This window comes from Bidens hawaiensis, unplaced genomic scaffold (assembly GCF_021521415.1).
Source record: "Bidens hawaiensis isolate Kalapana, Puna unplaced genomic scaffold, B.hawaiensis_p1.1 tig00028038_1, whole genome shotgun sequence".
Lineage (NCBI taxonomy): Eukaryota > Viridiplantae > Streptophyta > Magnoliopsida > Asterales > Asteraceae > Bidens > Bidens hawaiensis.
Window position 1 is genome coordinate 153,723 of NW_027494555.1, and position 15,072 is coordinate 168,794.

Genomic DNA, 15,072 nt, shown 5'->3' on the forward strand with positions numbered 1-15,072 from the left:
GCTCCTAACACGCTTCGACCAAAAAACGAGTTAGTCCCAATCACTTCAGCTTGGCCGTTCCAGAAATGGGCAGTTGACATAATGGGACCTTTCCCTGAAGCCCCCGGACGTATCAAGTTCCTGATAGTAGCCATCGACTACTTTACAAAATGGGTGGAGGCCAAACCAGTTGCTTCTATAACAGCAGCGAGTGTTAAAAAATTCTTGTGGGAATTCATCATATGCCGTTTCGGCCTCCCTCTAGAGCTCGTTAGTGACAACGGGACACAATTCGCGGACAGTGGGTTGCAAGAATGGTTAAAAGAGTTACACATTTCTCAAATCTTCACCTCTGTAGCCCACCCGCAAGTGAATGGTCAAGTCGAAAGAACAAATCGGACGATCAAAGAAGGAATCAAAATGAGGCTGGGAACAAAACGAACGGGATGGGTGGACGAATTGCCCCATGTACTATGGGTCTTCCGCACTCAAAGGAATTCAAGCAATTCCGAAACCCCCTTCAGTTTAACATATGGCATAGAAGCCATGATTCCCGCCGAGATTGGTATCCCATCCGCCAAAGTCCTTATTATTGAAGATAATGATCATGAGCTCCGGATGAACCTCGACCTCCTCGAGGAAAGGAGGGAAATGGCATCAATCCGCGAGCATAATTACAAACGACAGTTGCAAAAGTATTATGACTCGCGGGTTCAAAGATGTGAATTCGATGCGGGAGACTATGTCTTCCGCAGTAACGAAGCCTCAGGGCAAGAGCCTCCGGGCAAGTTGGCCCCTACATGGGAAGGACCTTATAGAATCCAAAAAGTTCTGTCTAAAGGTGCCTATAAACTAGAAAGGTTGGATGGGACAGAGGTCCCTAAAACTTGGAATGGGGCCCAACTAAGGAAATGCTACATTTAGTATTTTTATCTTTTGGCCTGCGTGCCTAACTAGAAGTTCACAACATATGTAATTTCATTTCTTGTATTTTGGCTTATGCCTCAGTTATAAAAATTTTCATTTCAGTCATTTGAGACTTGTATCATTAGGTAATCCTTTATTGGCGTACAAAGAAGATCCTACAAAACACTTATATTATGACAAATATATGCAAAATTAAGCCTTCTTTATTCATACAAATGAGATTACAACAAAAGGACCAAGTTACAAGAGCAAAAAAAAAAAACTATGGTGCAGTATCACTGTGCCCCGCACCTTCACCTTCCGCATCTTCCGCATATTTGTTATCTCCTTCTTCTTCTTCTTCATCAAGTTCAAGAAGAATCTTTAATTGCGGAATGCTATCCTCCTTGTCCGCAAGCGCGGATATCTGTTCCGTCAAAGAAAATTTCAGAGAATCAAAGTCCTTTGATTTCTGTTTAAGGATAGCAACAGTATCCTTGCCATCTAGGACATACTCCTCATGAAGCTTGGAGGTTGAACCAAACTGATAGCCTTCTTGAATACCCAGTTGGCGACCAGCTTGCTTCGAAGCTTTAAGGAGGATAGCAACACAATTCCCAAGTTCATCACTAGCCCGAACATCGACAATGACCTGATAGAACAGTTACACATAAGTAACTCTAAAAATACTTGGAACATTTATGATGAGAATAAGGCACATACCTTGGGAATAGCTTCCGTCAATAGCCATTTTTGGTCCGCCTTGGCTCGGACAAGCTCCCTTTTGTGTTGAGCACATTCCAACGATTGATTTCGGCTCTTGGTGTTAAGGTCAGATAAACGCTTGTCCTTGGCTGCTGATTCAGCCTGAAGAGCCTCCATTAATCTAGCTTGTTCTTCCAACTGTTTTTGGAGAGCAGCCTTGGCTTCCTCAGCAGCGGACCGAGAAGCTTTTTCCGCCTCCAGGGCCTGGCTGGCCTCCCTAGCTTCGTTTATAGCTTTAAGAGCTTCTTGTTTAGCATCAGAAGCAGAGGCCGCCAGCTCATCCCATTGTTCATTCATTGCCAACCAATCTCTGATTATCTCATGAGTAGTGGACATAGTATTCGCCAAATAATAAGAATGAGAGTTTAGTAATTCTTGGCGAATACTAAGGCGACGTCTCTCCTTTTCACCATGAGGAAGACACTCCCCCAGAAAATCAAAATATGTGTCCACGTCACGGAATGTTGAATCCCGACGCAAGGACCAGTTAGGCTGGTGCGGGGTGGGATCTTCTTCCCCATGAGAGGGAGAAGTCGGGGAAGCATATGGAAATGTGCTCACGCCCCCTTGATCCCTGAAGCGGTAAACATTATAAGAGGGTGACACCGTAGTATGTTCAGTTGTGTCACCCCCCCCCCCCTTCTTCTTCAGTGGGGAATCGTCCGCCACAACTACTGGAATTTCAACAGTGTTAGGAGACGGTGGTGGCGGACGAAGAGGTGAATCCTTCAAACCAGAAATACCCTCCGAAAGGTTATCCAGGTTCACTGAAAAGTGTTAACAATGGGCTAGAAATTCTCCAACTCAAAATAAATAAAGAGTAGAGACAAAATTTACATACCTAGAGAAGGGTCCTCCGCATCAAGTTGTTCTAAACGGGCTTCCAAGGCGGAAGAAGTTGTTTTCTTGGATTTTTTCTTCTTTAAGGCAATCTTCACAGGATTAAACTTGCGCTTACCCGCCGCCTTGGAAACACCCACGTCAACAACCGGACGTTTACCCTCAGCAGCAGCGTCATCAGGTTTTGGACCCTCAACTTCCGCAGTAACATCAACGTTATCATGGCCTGTTGCCTGATTAGTCGTGGCTCGTTGACGGGTAAGACCTGCAGTTGAGCTCACAGCTTTATTAGCATCAGTTGAATAAACTTCTTCGCAAAATGTTGACTCCTCGCTAGACGAGAAGAGCACAATCATTCCGCTAGAAGTAAGAGCAGTCACAGGTTTGGGTTTCAAAACACCCTCACCTTTCTGGATTCAATCTTCAACATACTTCTCACCTTGGACATACATTGGTTCAGAGACCAATGGCTCCGGACGAAAAGCAGTAGGGAACAAAAAGTTGTCGCTCGTCCGATCCAGAAAGGAACCATCTTTTGGATCAATCGGACGTCGCACCATCATGCCCCCTTCCTTGTCCAACAAGGTACTGAAGGCAGAACCTTCACCTACACAAATATGTAAAGTCAGAAATTATTCAATTTAAAAAAAGAGACGGAGGCCATAAACAAACTCACTCTTATCAGTCTTCTCATAATATGGCTCCAATGTGGGGAATGGCCACAATCGGCTCATCTTTGCACTCACCATTGCGCCCTCGTGAATAGGACGCATGGGAGAAGGAGTAGACATCAGGGTCTTAAACCATGAAAGACCTTCATGAGCGACCGCAGGAACAACAGGCGGAGGAGTGTCCGCCTTGCGTTTAGTCATCCGGAAAGGTATAACGTCCTCCCGGATCCAGAAAAACTTTGGCTTCCATCCATGAAGGCTACGGAGCCACTCCGTGCCTATGATCTTCTTCTCGATGGTTGCAAAATTGCACCACCCATTGCGTAAGGTCATTTTGTAAAAAACGGCAAACATGCCAACGGTGGGTTCAAGGTTGTGAGTTTGGCAACAGAATTCGAAGTGTCGAACCCTCAACATCCCGAAGGGATGGATCTGTGAAAGATGAATTCTATAAGATGTCAAGATCGATTGGACAAACTTAGTAACTGGAATCCGGAAGTTCCCCGTTGTGAAATGGTCTACGTATACAGCCATTTTATTCGGAGGAGGGCTAGTGGCAATAGAACCACTTGCAGGACGGTCCGGCTCCCACTCCGTCGCCAATCCGTACACGTTGACGACGTCATTATAATCTTCTTTCTTAAGGCAGACGGTAACTTACCGATAGAAGGGGTACTCTTTTTCTCTTTAGCCATTTCTATATCAGAAAGTTTAAAAGAAAACTCAGAAAGACGAAGAAATTTTGGAGAAGATTGAAAGGCCTCAAGTGTTTGAAGAAATATGAAAGTGATAAAGTTTAAATGGAAACCACAAGGGTTGTATTTATACCCATCGCAATTAATGCGATTCATAAATTGCCAGAAGAGAGAGAAACTGCGGACTGCCAGATGACAGACACGTCAGGCGGGAAATTCAAGATGATGAAAACATGCTGTCAAAGGCGTCATGAACATCTTATCAGTTGTCCTCAATAAGTTTCTCTCTCCGCCACGTCATCATAGTTATCCAAACTTTCAAATACTTCAAAAAGTCGAAGATTTCAGAAAAATCTTCTCAGGAGATATAAAATATCAAAAACATTTCCTAAAGATATTTTCATCAAAAGAATAGAATATCCACAAAAGACAAAAGAAACCTTCCTCATTAATTATCCAAAAAGTAATTACAAGAAGGAAAATAAAAATTTACAAGATACAAAACATCTAAGCTTATCCTAAGGATTTGAAGCCGATGGGCCTTCCGGAGCCTTCAACGACGTGTCTTCGGAAGAGTCATCCTCAGAGTCTTCCCCAAGATAAGTCTTCAAAAGTTGTACGCCGTCATATGCAGAAGCGAATTCTGGAAGCACATCTTGTAAGGGGAAGACTAAAGTGTCATGTTCCTTAACCCGGTAGACACGATCTTGTTTGACGTTTACGCCATAGAGCGGATGATCTTTGAATGTGCAGTTACTCTGGGCGTACTTCATCCCTTCATGAAAGCCCACAACACGCCCAAGTGAGGAAGAAGCAGCCATCGCATTGGCAAAGCTGTCATTCAGCTCCTTACCTCCTTTGATATGGCGGACAACCTATTAAGACGAAAACATAAGTTTCCAGTATCAAAAAGTGAAAGTAAAATAACAAGTAATAAAGATTAACTTACAGCATCAACGCCTCGAGTAAGGAACCATTGGCGGTCCTGTTCCGCACGTTCCGCCCGCGCTCGGAACTCCTTAGCTTCCGCAGTAGCTTCCTCATGGGCTTGATGGAGAGAATCATAAGCAGTCTGAATTTCAGCAGCACTCTGATCCTTAAGTCTGGCCTGCTCCTTCTGCAACTTTAGCTCCGCTTCAAGGCCATGAATCCGTACGCCTTGAAGGGCCACTTGATTCTCTAATGAAGAATTAGCTTCTTGAGCACGAGCCAATTCATCTCTTTCCCTCTGAGTTTTAGCTCGAGCAGCCTCAAGAAGGGAATTTTGCTTTTCACAATCTTCTTTCCATCGACGCGCCGCATCAGCATTACGATCTTGCTCGGCCTTCAGGGCGATTTCCGCATCAGATTGTTTCCATTTGGCGGTTTGGGCAGCAAGGCGATGCTCCTCAGCCTCTTTCTTCGCAACCTCAGTTGCCCGACGAGCTTCCCCCACATTCCGACTTAAAGTACGCCATTCACTTAAGACTTCCTAGCTACCAGCCAAAGCATTAGCCAGATGATAAGCCACATTTGTGTGAAGATCATGGCGGGAAAGGTCACGTTTATATGCCATCTCAGCGGGTGGTGTACAATGTTCAACGAAATCCATACAAGTCCTAGCATGGGAAAACCGGGATTCGTTAGTAATACCCCATTGAGGAACAAACAGCTCATGTTTGTCTCCCAAGCCTGTATCACCGTAATAACGGGAACCTGAAGGTTTAAGGCGAGCTGGGGTTGAAAAAGGTTGTTGCGGAGGAGGAGACTCCACATTTCTAACATTTTCTTCGTTAACAGCAGGACTATCCTGCTGACCACCAGTACCACCCCCAGCCTGAAACAGATAGTCGAAGCGAGTATCAGTTTCAGACTGGATATTAGCTTCCTCCGTTGAAATATCAGCTGGCGGAGTTGGCACCCTATCTCCCGCAACAGTTTCAGTTGAAGGCTCTACATTAGGGCCACTCGGCAGAGTAGTCAACTCAGTCTCAGCATCTTCCTTGGGAGAAGGGGGTGGTGGTTTTTCAGTTTGGGGAGTTGGTGTAGATAGCCTCTCTGAAATATCCTCACTAAAGATCAACGGATCTACACAACAAAGTTGTACTTAGCTAAATCACTCATAAAAAAAAGATTACAGTGTAACACCAAAGTTATACGTACCTTCAACAGTGTCATTGCGGTTAGCAAGGCTGTATTGCGGCTTCTTGGGACGGTGCACTTTCCTTTTTTTCTTCGATGGCCCCGCCTCAATATCCGCAGCCTTCACATTTGGGCGATCCGTCTGAGAAGCTACAAAAGCTCTCTTTCTCTCCAATTCTGCTAACAAAGACGAGACAGAGGAAAATTCAGAAGCACCCTCATCAGAGTTTTCTTCCTCTTCCGAAGTGGAAAACTGAGAAACATTTCCATCATCATCACTTGATGATAAGATGGCAATCGCTCCGTCGGAAGTAACGGCAGTAAGAGGAGAAGGGTTTAGAACATACGCACCTGTTTCAAAGATGGCGTTGGAAATTACAGGTTCAGCCTGAACCTTCTTAGGAAACAAAAATTGAGACTTAGTCTTGTCAAGTATGGGTTGGTTCCCAGCCTCGCGGATACTCTTGCGGACACAACCCCTGTCTCCAAAAAGAACATTGAACATGGAGCTTCGACCTGAAAAGATAAAAACTTAATCATCAGAATATTCAAAAAAGAGAAGAGACGGTACAAAGAAACTTACATTCATGCAGATCTGCAAAAATGGGTTCCATAAACTCCGTCGGCCACAACCGGCCCATGCCCGCCCACACCAAAGCTTCTTCCGGTAAAGCACGCATAAGTGAGGGCTCCATGGTAAGTACACGATACCATTCACGACCCTCATGAGAGGCCGTGACAACGTCCGGAAGAGCAGCATTCACTGGACGGCGAACCATGGCAAGGGGCACCACATCCTCAGATATCCAGAAAAACTTGTTACGCCAGTCGACGGACAACTTTTCAACTTCATACCCAAGGCTTCGATCAGAAAACCCTTGACATGTATACCAACCATTACGGTTAGTAAGACGGTAAAACACTGGAAATCGATCTATGTGGGGAACCATAGCACGTGGGTGTAGTTGAGATAAATGAATTCCATAAGCGGTCAGAATTCTCTCTAAAAATTTTGTTATAGGAAGACGAAAATCTCCATGAACAAAATAATCGGCATACAAAGCCATTTTCCCAGGCGGTGGGAAACTGGCTATAGATCCAATGGAAGGAAACTCTGGTTCCCACTCAGGTGGAATACCATACGTTTCCAGCAATTTTTCATACTCTGAATAGTCCCATGCAATTTCTATCTCATCAACTTCAGTTTGTGCGTTCGACATTATAATGGATTGAAAGGAAGATATATGGAAAGTTAAGAAGGAATTAAGAAGATAATCAGACGAAAAGAGTGATAAAATTTCAAAAAGAAGAAGCCTCTCCCTATTTATACTCATCGCAATCAATGCGATGAGACATGAACAGTAGAAAGAGAAAAACATTACCCAACCAGTGACTGACACGTCACACGGTAAATTCGAAAAAGAGAAAAAACTGCACAATCGGGTACAGTGACAGCCGTCAAAAACGTTCCATCATCTGTTCACGCGCTGCGAGTGGTCAACTTGTCCTTTTTTCATGATTATCCATACAACAGAAGATATTTTTTACCTAACCTCCGAACAACAAAAATCCCCAACATACATTAAGTCCAGAATTCCACCCGCACAAAGACTTCACGCGGAAGAAACACTGGACTAAGGGGACTTGTAGAGGTAGGGTACCAAAAAGATCCAAATACCCTTAAATACTACCCGCGGGTCATAGAGAACCCTCTTATAAACCACCCGCGGGACACTCGGGTCACCCGCACGTCACGAATGAGGAGGAACGTCCTCATAACACACGCGGAAGCATCCTGGCATCCTTAAAAGTCATCCACAGGACAAGACATCTGTCCGCCTAAACAACCGGAAGGCAATGCCAGTAGGACAGCTGTCATCACTCAAGTATTCTCTAGAAGAAGGTTTACGATTCTAACTTGGGGAACACATAACATATTAACCAATGAATAAAGGACACCTGGCCAGGTTGTTATAACCGTGCACATGGCCAGGGTGCAATCCGTCCTATCATTTGGTGACGCGTGTCCAGGTTGTTATACCCATGAACATGAGACGTATAGCTCAACCTATCACAAGAGGACACGTGTCCAGACGGTTATCAGAGATCTTCTAGAAGAAGACAGCTGCCCCAATCATCCTTCCTTCATCCTTCGGCTATAAATACCTTGTCAAATGGTATGAGGTATTCATTCACCCACATATATTCTGACTACACTTAGTCTCTGTACTTCAGTACTTTCTTCATTACGAACGTTACTGATTCTCACGCCGGAGGGTGGTTACAGGAAGACACCCCCCTCTCGTTCTTCCTGTAACGAGACTCACGGTGTTTGTTTCGCAGGTTCCGGTCACTGGACTTTAGGGAGCCTCACTCATATCGTGGTAGTAGTTATTGTATTGTACCCTGTGGACTCATTGGATCCAGGACCCATACCTGGGGAGTGGATCCGTGTTTCTTCAGAAGCTGTGAGAGCAGTACTGGTCATGGCGGCCTGTGCTTCCATTGTGTTTTAGAGATAGTATAGTAAGATGAATCCAAAATATATAAATGTTGATATCCTTAATTTATAGGAGGAAGTAACAACGCTCTTTAATTCGGTGCTCATCGCAAAAAAAGGAGAGTTTGTTTTGAGTGCTTTTAATGGCCATGTCACATATTACGTACCAATTATGTTCATTATAAACTAGAAAATTACCCTGAAATCGGTCGGTAAAACCTGGGCATTGCATCGATGAGTCAACGGGAATTCGGTTGGTACTGACTACATTCGTTACGATACTATATAAACTTAAAAAATAAATTAACATATTCATTAGGTCGGTAAACTCGGGTGTTGGTAGTTTTAGTATCATAACGAACGTGACTGAAATCGACCGAACACCAATTATTTTATTTTTTGTTTTAGTTCTGGTTCCAAACTTGGCCCATTTGTCTCGTTAGAGATGAAATCTAACCCAAATCAACACCTTGTGCATGAAACCAAAATAGCCATATTACCGAACCAAACCCAAAACAAACGGTTTAGTTTCATTCATGTTTTTTCAAACAACCGAGTTTCTAGTTCAGTTTTGGTTTTTCATGTATCGAAAACTGAAAAATTAAACCAAACCCGAAAAACCAGCTTTTCTTATTGAATTTATGTTATCCATTTTGGTCAAATATTATCCATTTTGTTTATCAGAAGATTTTGAAAATTAAATTATATGAAACGTTTTTGGGTTTCATAGTGTCTCTTAACTTTTATTAAAAGAAATAAAGTTTAACAAACTTCATAAAAGTTTTTGAATATTAAATGAAATAGTTTTTCTAAAAATAATACAAATTATAATAACTTTGTAATTTGATTTTATGAGCTTGTCTTTATACGGGAGAAAATATATCTTATTTTATAGAAAAATTGGTTTTTATTGGTCTCAATTATCGCCTTTTAGTCATTGTATGTCCCAACTAACGAATTGGTCACTGATAGTCTCAACTGTTAACGGTCCGCGGCTAACAGAATTCTAACGCCGTTAGTTTCAGGTCGCCGGAAAAACGTTTTTGCTGGAAAAGTCAATTTTTTTGTCAAAAAACACCACCCGAGCATTGCCGCCGCCACCAATTGACTCACCGCTGACTAACCACTATCACCAAAGCACCATCAACTGATTCAGACGATGGTTCTAGGGTTCCGGCGACCTTAATAATTGGGGTTTTTATTAGAAAAAGGTTCCTGAAGCCACGATACAAAGTTACCATGATGTTTGGGACAAAATTGTTGAGTTTTCGGGGAAAAAATGTGTGTTTTCCGGTCAAAAACGTTTTTCCGACGACCTGAAACTAACAACGTTAGAATTCTGTTAGTCACGGGCCGTTAGGAACAAATACGTTAAAAGTTGGGACCGTTAACAACCAGTTCGTTAGTTGAGACCGACAGTGACCAAAAAACGATAGTTGGGATCAATAAAAACCAATTTTCCTATTTTATATGATTGCAAACTATTTACCAATAAAAATACATAAATTATGAAAAATAACACACCCTTTATTCCTTTCAGCCCACTTCTAAAATTTGTCTAATGCTTAATTTTTTGGATTTGAAATTGCACCATGTGTGAATAAACACATGATTCACTAGGTGAACAAACCGCCAACTCTTAATTACTAGTTAAAGCATATTTAGGAATAAAAAATGCGTAAATATTGGTGGTGTGTAAAATAAATACAACACAAATCATTTATTCATCGTAAATAAAATTGAAAGTTACCAATAAAAAAGGAAAAAACTAGAATTTAGATAATTAACAAATGTGCATCGCATTGTTTCCTCTCAGGAATTTGGTTGGCCATTGATCTTATGTTCGACTTTAACACCTGCTCGACCCATGATGCCATCAAAACCTCCACGGCTCCTACTACAAATCACCCATTCAAAGGGAACAATGTTGCCCCGATCAAAAGACTTCTTGGTAAAACGAGGTATCAACATTGACTCTTAAAGTTGTCCGGTTTGCGGGGTATATGATGAATCTGCCAACCACTTTGTTTTGTATTTTGTCTAGCTCCTTACTATACTTTAGCAATCCAGACCAAAGAATGCAATTAAATTTAAAAAAAAACATTCAAGTTACTCATACATAATTTAAACTCGCAAACGACGAAAAGCATGTATTTCGTAAAAATAACTCTTGATTCCTTACCAGTTACCACAATGACAAACTTATCTAAGCACTTCAACACAGTCACAGCATGATATCATTGTAAGAAAATATACACTTTCCAAATTAATAAATGTTGTCCATCCACCATTAACAGATCCCAAATTCAAGTATTAAATCATTCAAACATTCAATCTCTTAGTTTACCCTTTTCGGGTCACGAGCTGCAGCAAGATGATCCTGCAAATCCATAATAGAGTTAGAGATAGCAAAATTCACTGATATCAAAATTACACAAACGTAACAGAAACTTACAGATATGAAGTCAAATGCTTTAGTATCATCTTTCTTTGAACTTCTCATTGTTGAAGTAGGGGTTTGATTTGCAATAACCGGATTAAATATATCTGGAAAAGCTGAAGAACTACTTTCTGAACCAGTATTCTGGGGTTGCAAGTTATTCATTGCGGATAAAAACTGCTGCTGAGCTAAAAGATTGCTCATTGCGGCATAATTAATCTGTTGAGAACCAAATAACATAGGATTCAACATCATAGTATTAAATGTACTAGGATCCATAGGAAACATTGGATTTTGACTCATCCCATGTCCCTGAAACTGAAGCATGTTGCTCATAGCATCGTTCATCTGTGGATTTAAATTAGTTGTGGAATCTGAAAACATTGTTTCTAGTGATTCCTTTAGAGTGGGCCCGTTCTGCGTTGGTGATGACTCGTTCTCGGTTACAGATAAACCAGCCATCAAATCGTTAACATTATCTTTAGAACCAAACAGGTCAAATAATTCTGGTTGACTTCGATTTGACTTGTCAACAGTAGCCAATCCTGAAAAGATATCGACTGGTTCTTGTTGTTCTATATTGTCATGAAATGACACGTCAGTAAACGGATCATCATTGTTCACCGATTGATTGTTGGGCACATCAGTACCCGAATCGCCAAAAAAGTCATCCATCAAATTGGTGGTTGGTGTTGACACAGATACATGGTTTTCCTGTTCATTCCCGTTTGGCTCGTTGGTATCGATTAAATCAGGCATTTGAATTACGGGTTTCTCAGGTTCCAAGTTTTTATCTTGCCAACTCATCTTGCTACCAGTTTGCTCTCCAGTGAGAAGGCCCAACACCTTATTTGCATAAAGAGTTAAAATTAAAAAGATGTGTTTTGCATAAAGATATTTAAATAGAACTTTAATGTAAGTCTGCAATACCTTATTTGCCTTTTCCCTTGCGGAAGCTTGAGGAGATTGAGAACATTTTATCACAACGTCTATATTTTCAGTGAAATATGAAGCCACAATGAGAGAAATTTCATCATCTTTCTTCCTCAAGATTGCCTCAAGCACACATAATCCTCTCACACAAACCTGACATAATGATTAACCAAGTAGGATTTAGAAAAAACAAAAAAAGTTCTTTAATTTGATAAGCTTAAGTTTGAATCTTTTTTTTTTATAATACAACCTAGAGTCCTAAAAGTGGGAAAACTGGTGAGTTGTCTAACACGTCAGATTGAATTGACCGAATGCTTTTTTGTCAAAATGTTTGTAAGTTTACCAAATTAATAGTAAGTCAAATATGATTACTATGACTAATTAACTATAATTATCAGATGTTTAGAGTAAAGTGATTTTTAGAAGGTTTTTCCCTTAGAAAGTAACTCTGGGTCAAAATTGCCACCTTTAAGCCTGTAAATGAACCAAACGTTTGGTGAACCCTTCTGTGGGAAGTTCATTAATGTTCTTTTATTTTAATAAACGAGCAAACATGAGCAAATTTTTTGTTCATGTAGTTAAACCAGAGAATATGAACACATGTCTCGTCCGTTCATTTATGTTTGTGAACATTCCTTTGCGTTCCTTCATTTATGTTCGTTTGTTTGCATTCCTTTATGTTTGTTAGTATAACTTTGTCCATTTACATTCATTTATATATTCATGCAAGGTATTTATGCCGATTATAATTTATTTAGTTTTGTAAATTAAAATATCACCTCTAACAATCTAGTCTTGTTCCCAACATATTGATGCTAACGTTTACTTTTTAATTGGTGTAAGCTAGGTTATGTTCATTCATCTATGTTCAACTATGTTTCTTCGTTTACGTTCCTGAACTTATACTATTAACAAACAAACATAAACGAACACGATCATGCTCATTATCTTAAAGAGCGGACACAAAAAAAGAAAACTCCGTTTGTTTAATTACTCGTGTTTGATCGTTTGCTCGGTTAAAGTTAAATAAACAAATACGAAGATTCTTCGTTCGTGTTAATTCGGTTCGTTTACAAGCCTAGCCACCTATACATGTGACATGAAGATACATTCACCTATAAAATTAAGAGACTTTAAATGCACACATACCTGCCACATATGTGATTGAAGTTTTGCTTCAAGTGCTTGACTTAAAGCTAAAGCATCCAACTTTGAAGCCTCAGTCAAAAATACCTGAAGAGCATCTCGAGTGGGTTGTATCCGAATCCCACCAGATGTCACAATAGTCTCTAGCAATCTCTCTTCACGGCTCTTTACACCTAAATTCCGTGAACCCGAACCTGAACCTGAACCTGAACCTGAACCATCACTTGAAACATCTGCCTGACTTGCTTTAACCTCTTGACCCCACGGACCTGACACTTCTGTTGACAATCGAGCAGAAGGTACGGTCCCACTGTAACTACTTTCATTAGTCAAGGATCTTCTTATATTCGGGCTCTTGTAACTCCCCATGTTGTTATTCTTATTTGAGGTCTGAGTTTGTGTTAAATTATTCAATCCCTGTTTAATGGTTGCGCTTCCAATGCCAACCACCTCATTAAGAAATGACTTGTCATCTGATGGAGGGTCAAAATTGGTATTTCCAAACCCTTGTATTCTTTGGGCGAGACCTACGTTAGGTGGTGGTTTACTGGTGTCTTCTCCAGAAAATAAAGCTGTTAAAGCTTCTTGTGCGGTTTCCCTAACGGATTTATTAAGGGCGTCACCCTTTAATGGGTCGGGTTGACCCTTATGGTGAATTAACTCACGGATGACTACAGAGTTTCTTTGCATTTCTCTCTTGAAATTCGCACCCGACTTTCCTACTGCATACTTGATCACTCTCAATGCCTACAAATAATAAAAAGTGACCAAAAATGTAGTTTATGTTAACAAGAAACATAGAAATTAAAGTTTTTACAAAAATGTATCAAGCTTTATTTACAGTTACAAACTTCAAACTTCATTTTAATAGATGCTAATTCAAGTATAGCATATCAAACAAACAAATGATAAATGGTAGGTCAAATGAGGATTGATCATTAACAAAAATCACATAAGGTCTAAGAGGGTGCATGAATGAAAGTTTTCATAGAAATTTTTAATTCATTTGAGAATCTAGATATGTTTAGGTCATTTTGCACGCATGCTAATAGCCAGGGGTGTTTGGAACTTTAGACGCAAGTTTCAAATCAAGTCTTGATCCACTTAAGAATCAGAATCATATAAACATTTGATCAAATCCTGATACATTTAAATCACTTCAGTACTTTGCAGTTATGCCAATAGCCAGGGGTGTTTGGATGCAAGTTTTAAAACCAATTCTTGATCCACTTAATAAGAATCAGAATCATATAATAATCATTTGAGTAATCCATATACATTAAGGTCACTACACATTAATCCGAATACGGTTATTTAACAAGATCATAATAATAATAATCACTACATCCAATTAGAACACAGTCGGTGCGGAAACCGGTCAACAAAATGTACCTTTTGCTTAACAATTGGGGATTTGTGTTGCAGCCGTTTGAATATAAAGTCGGCGACTTCCTTAACAATGGAGACGTGAGAAGAGCGAAGAAGGTCGCAGATTTCATCGAGCTTATAAAGAGGAGTGACTTTGTCTTCATCGGAAGTGGCCGCATCGATCATCTTTGACCGCCAGTATGACTCCACTGCTCTCCTGCTTGTATCCATCTCTCCGGTAGATACAAACCCTAATTCAATTGATATTATTAGGGTTAATTGGAATGATAGTAGGATGATGGATGATAATGATCTGGTGGGCAGGCACTATGATACTGCCTGTCCCTCCTGAGTGGTTATTTAGAAATAATGATAATTTTTAGAAAGAGATCATTTATTTATTTATTTTGGTTTTATTATATTATATTATGTCTAGCGTTTTTTGTATTTTTTTTTTGTTGATTTGCTTTAAATGAAATGGAAGACAAAAAGCTAGAAAGTTTTTTAATGTTTAAAACATTGATTAATGACTGATTAAAAACAGGTAGACACGAAATTGAATAAGTTTATTTCTAGATTCATTTTATCTATCAGCTTTGAAATCATGTAAAACACTAAATAAAAAGTATCAATACATAAAATTCTAAACCTCAACATGCTTCTCTTTCCTCATAAAGCCTCAACAGTCTTCGCTCAATTTAAGCTTAG

The 15,072-nt window shown here is 40.3% G+C and overlaps 1 protein-coding gene across 1 annotated transcript; it reads right to left on the reverse strand.

Annotated features, from left to right (window-relative positions):
- Positions 1–10,487: 10,487 nt before the first annotated feature.
- LOC143576253 (protein MODIFIED TRANSPORT TO THE VACUOLE 1-like) lies at positions 10,488–14,623 on the reverse strand. Its single transcript, XM_077060387.1, has 5 exons — positions 14,389–14,623; positions 13,000–13,743; positions 11,848–12,003; positions 10,933–11,763; positions 10,488–10,857 (listed from the first exon to the last, which is right to left on the reverse strand). The coding sequence occupies exons 1-5, from the start codon at positions 14,593–14,595 to the stop codon at positions 10,816–10,818; spliced, it is 1,980 nt and encodes a 659-aa protein (XP_076916502.1). The 5' UTR covers positions 14,596–14,623; the 3' UTR covers positions 10,488–10,815.
- Between the last annotated feature and the right edge of the window lie 449 nt (positions 14,624–15,072).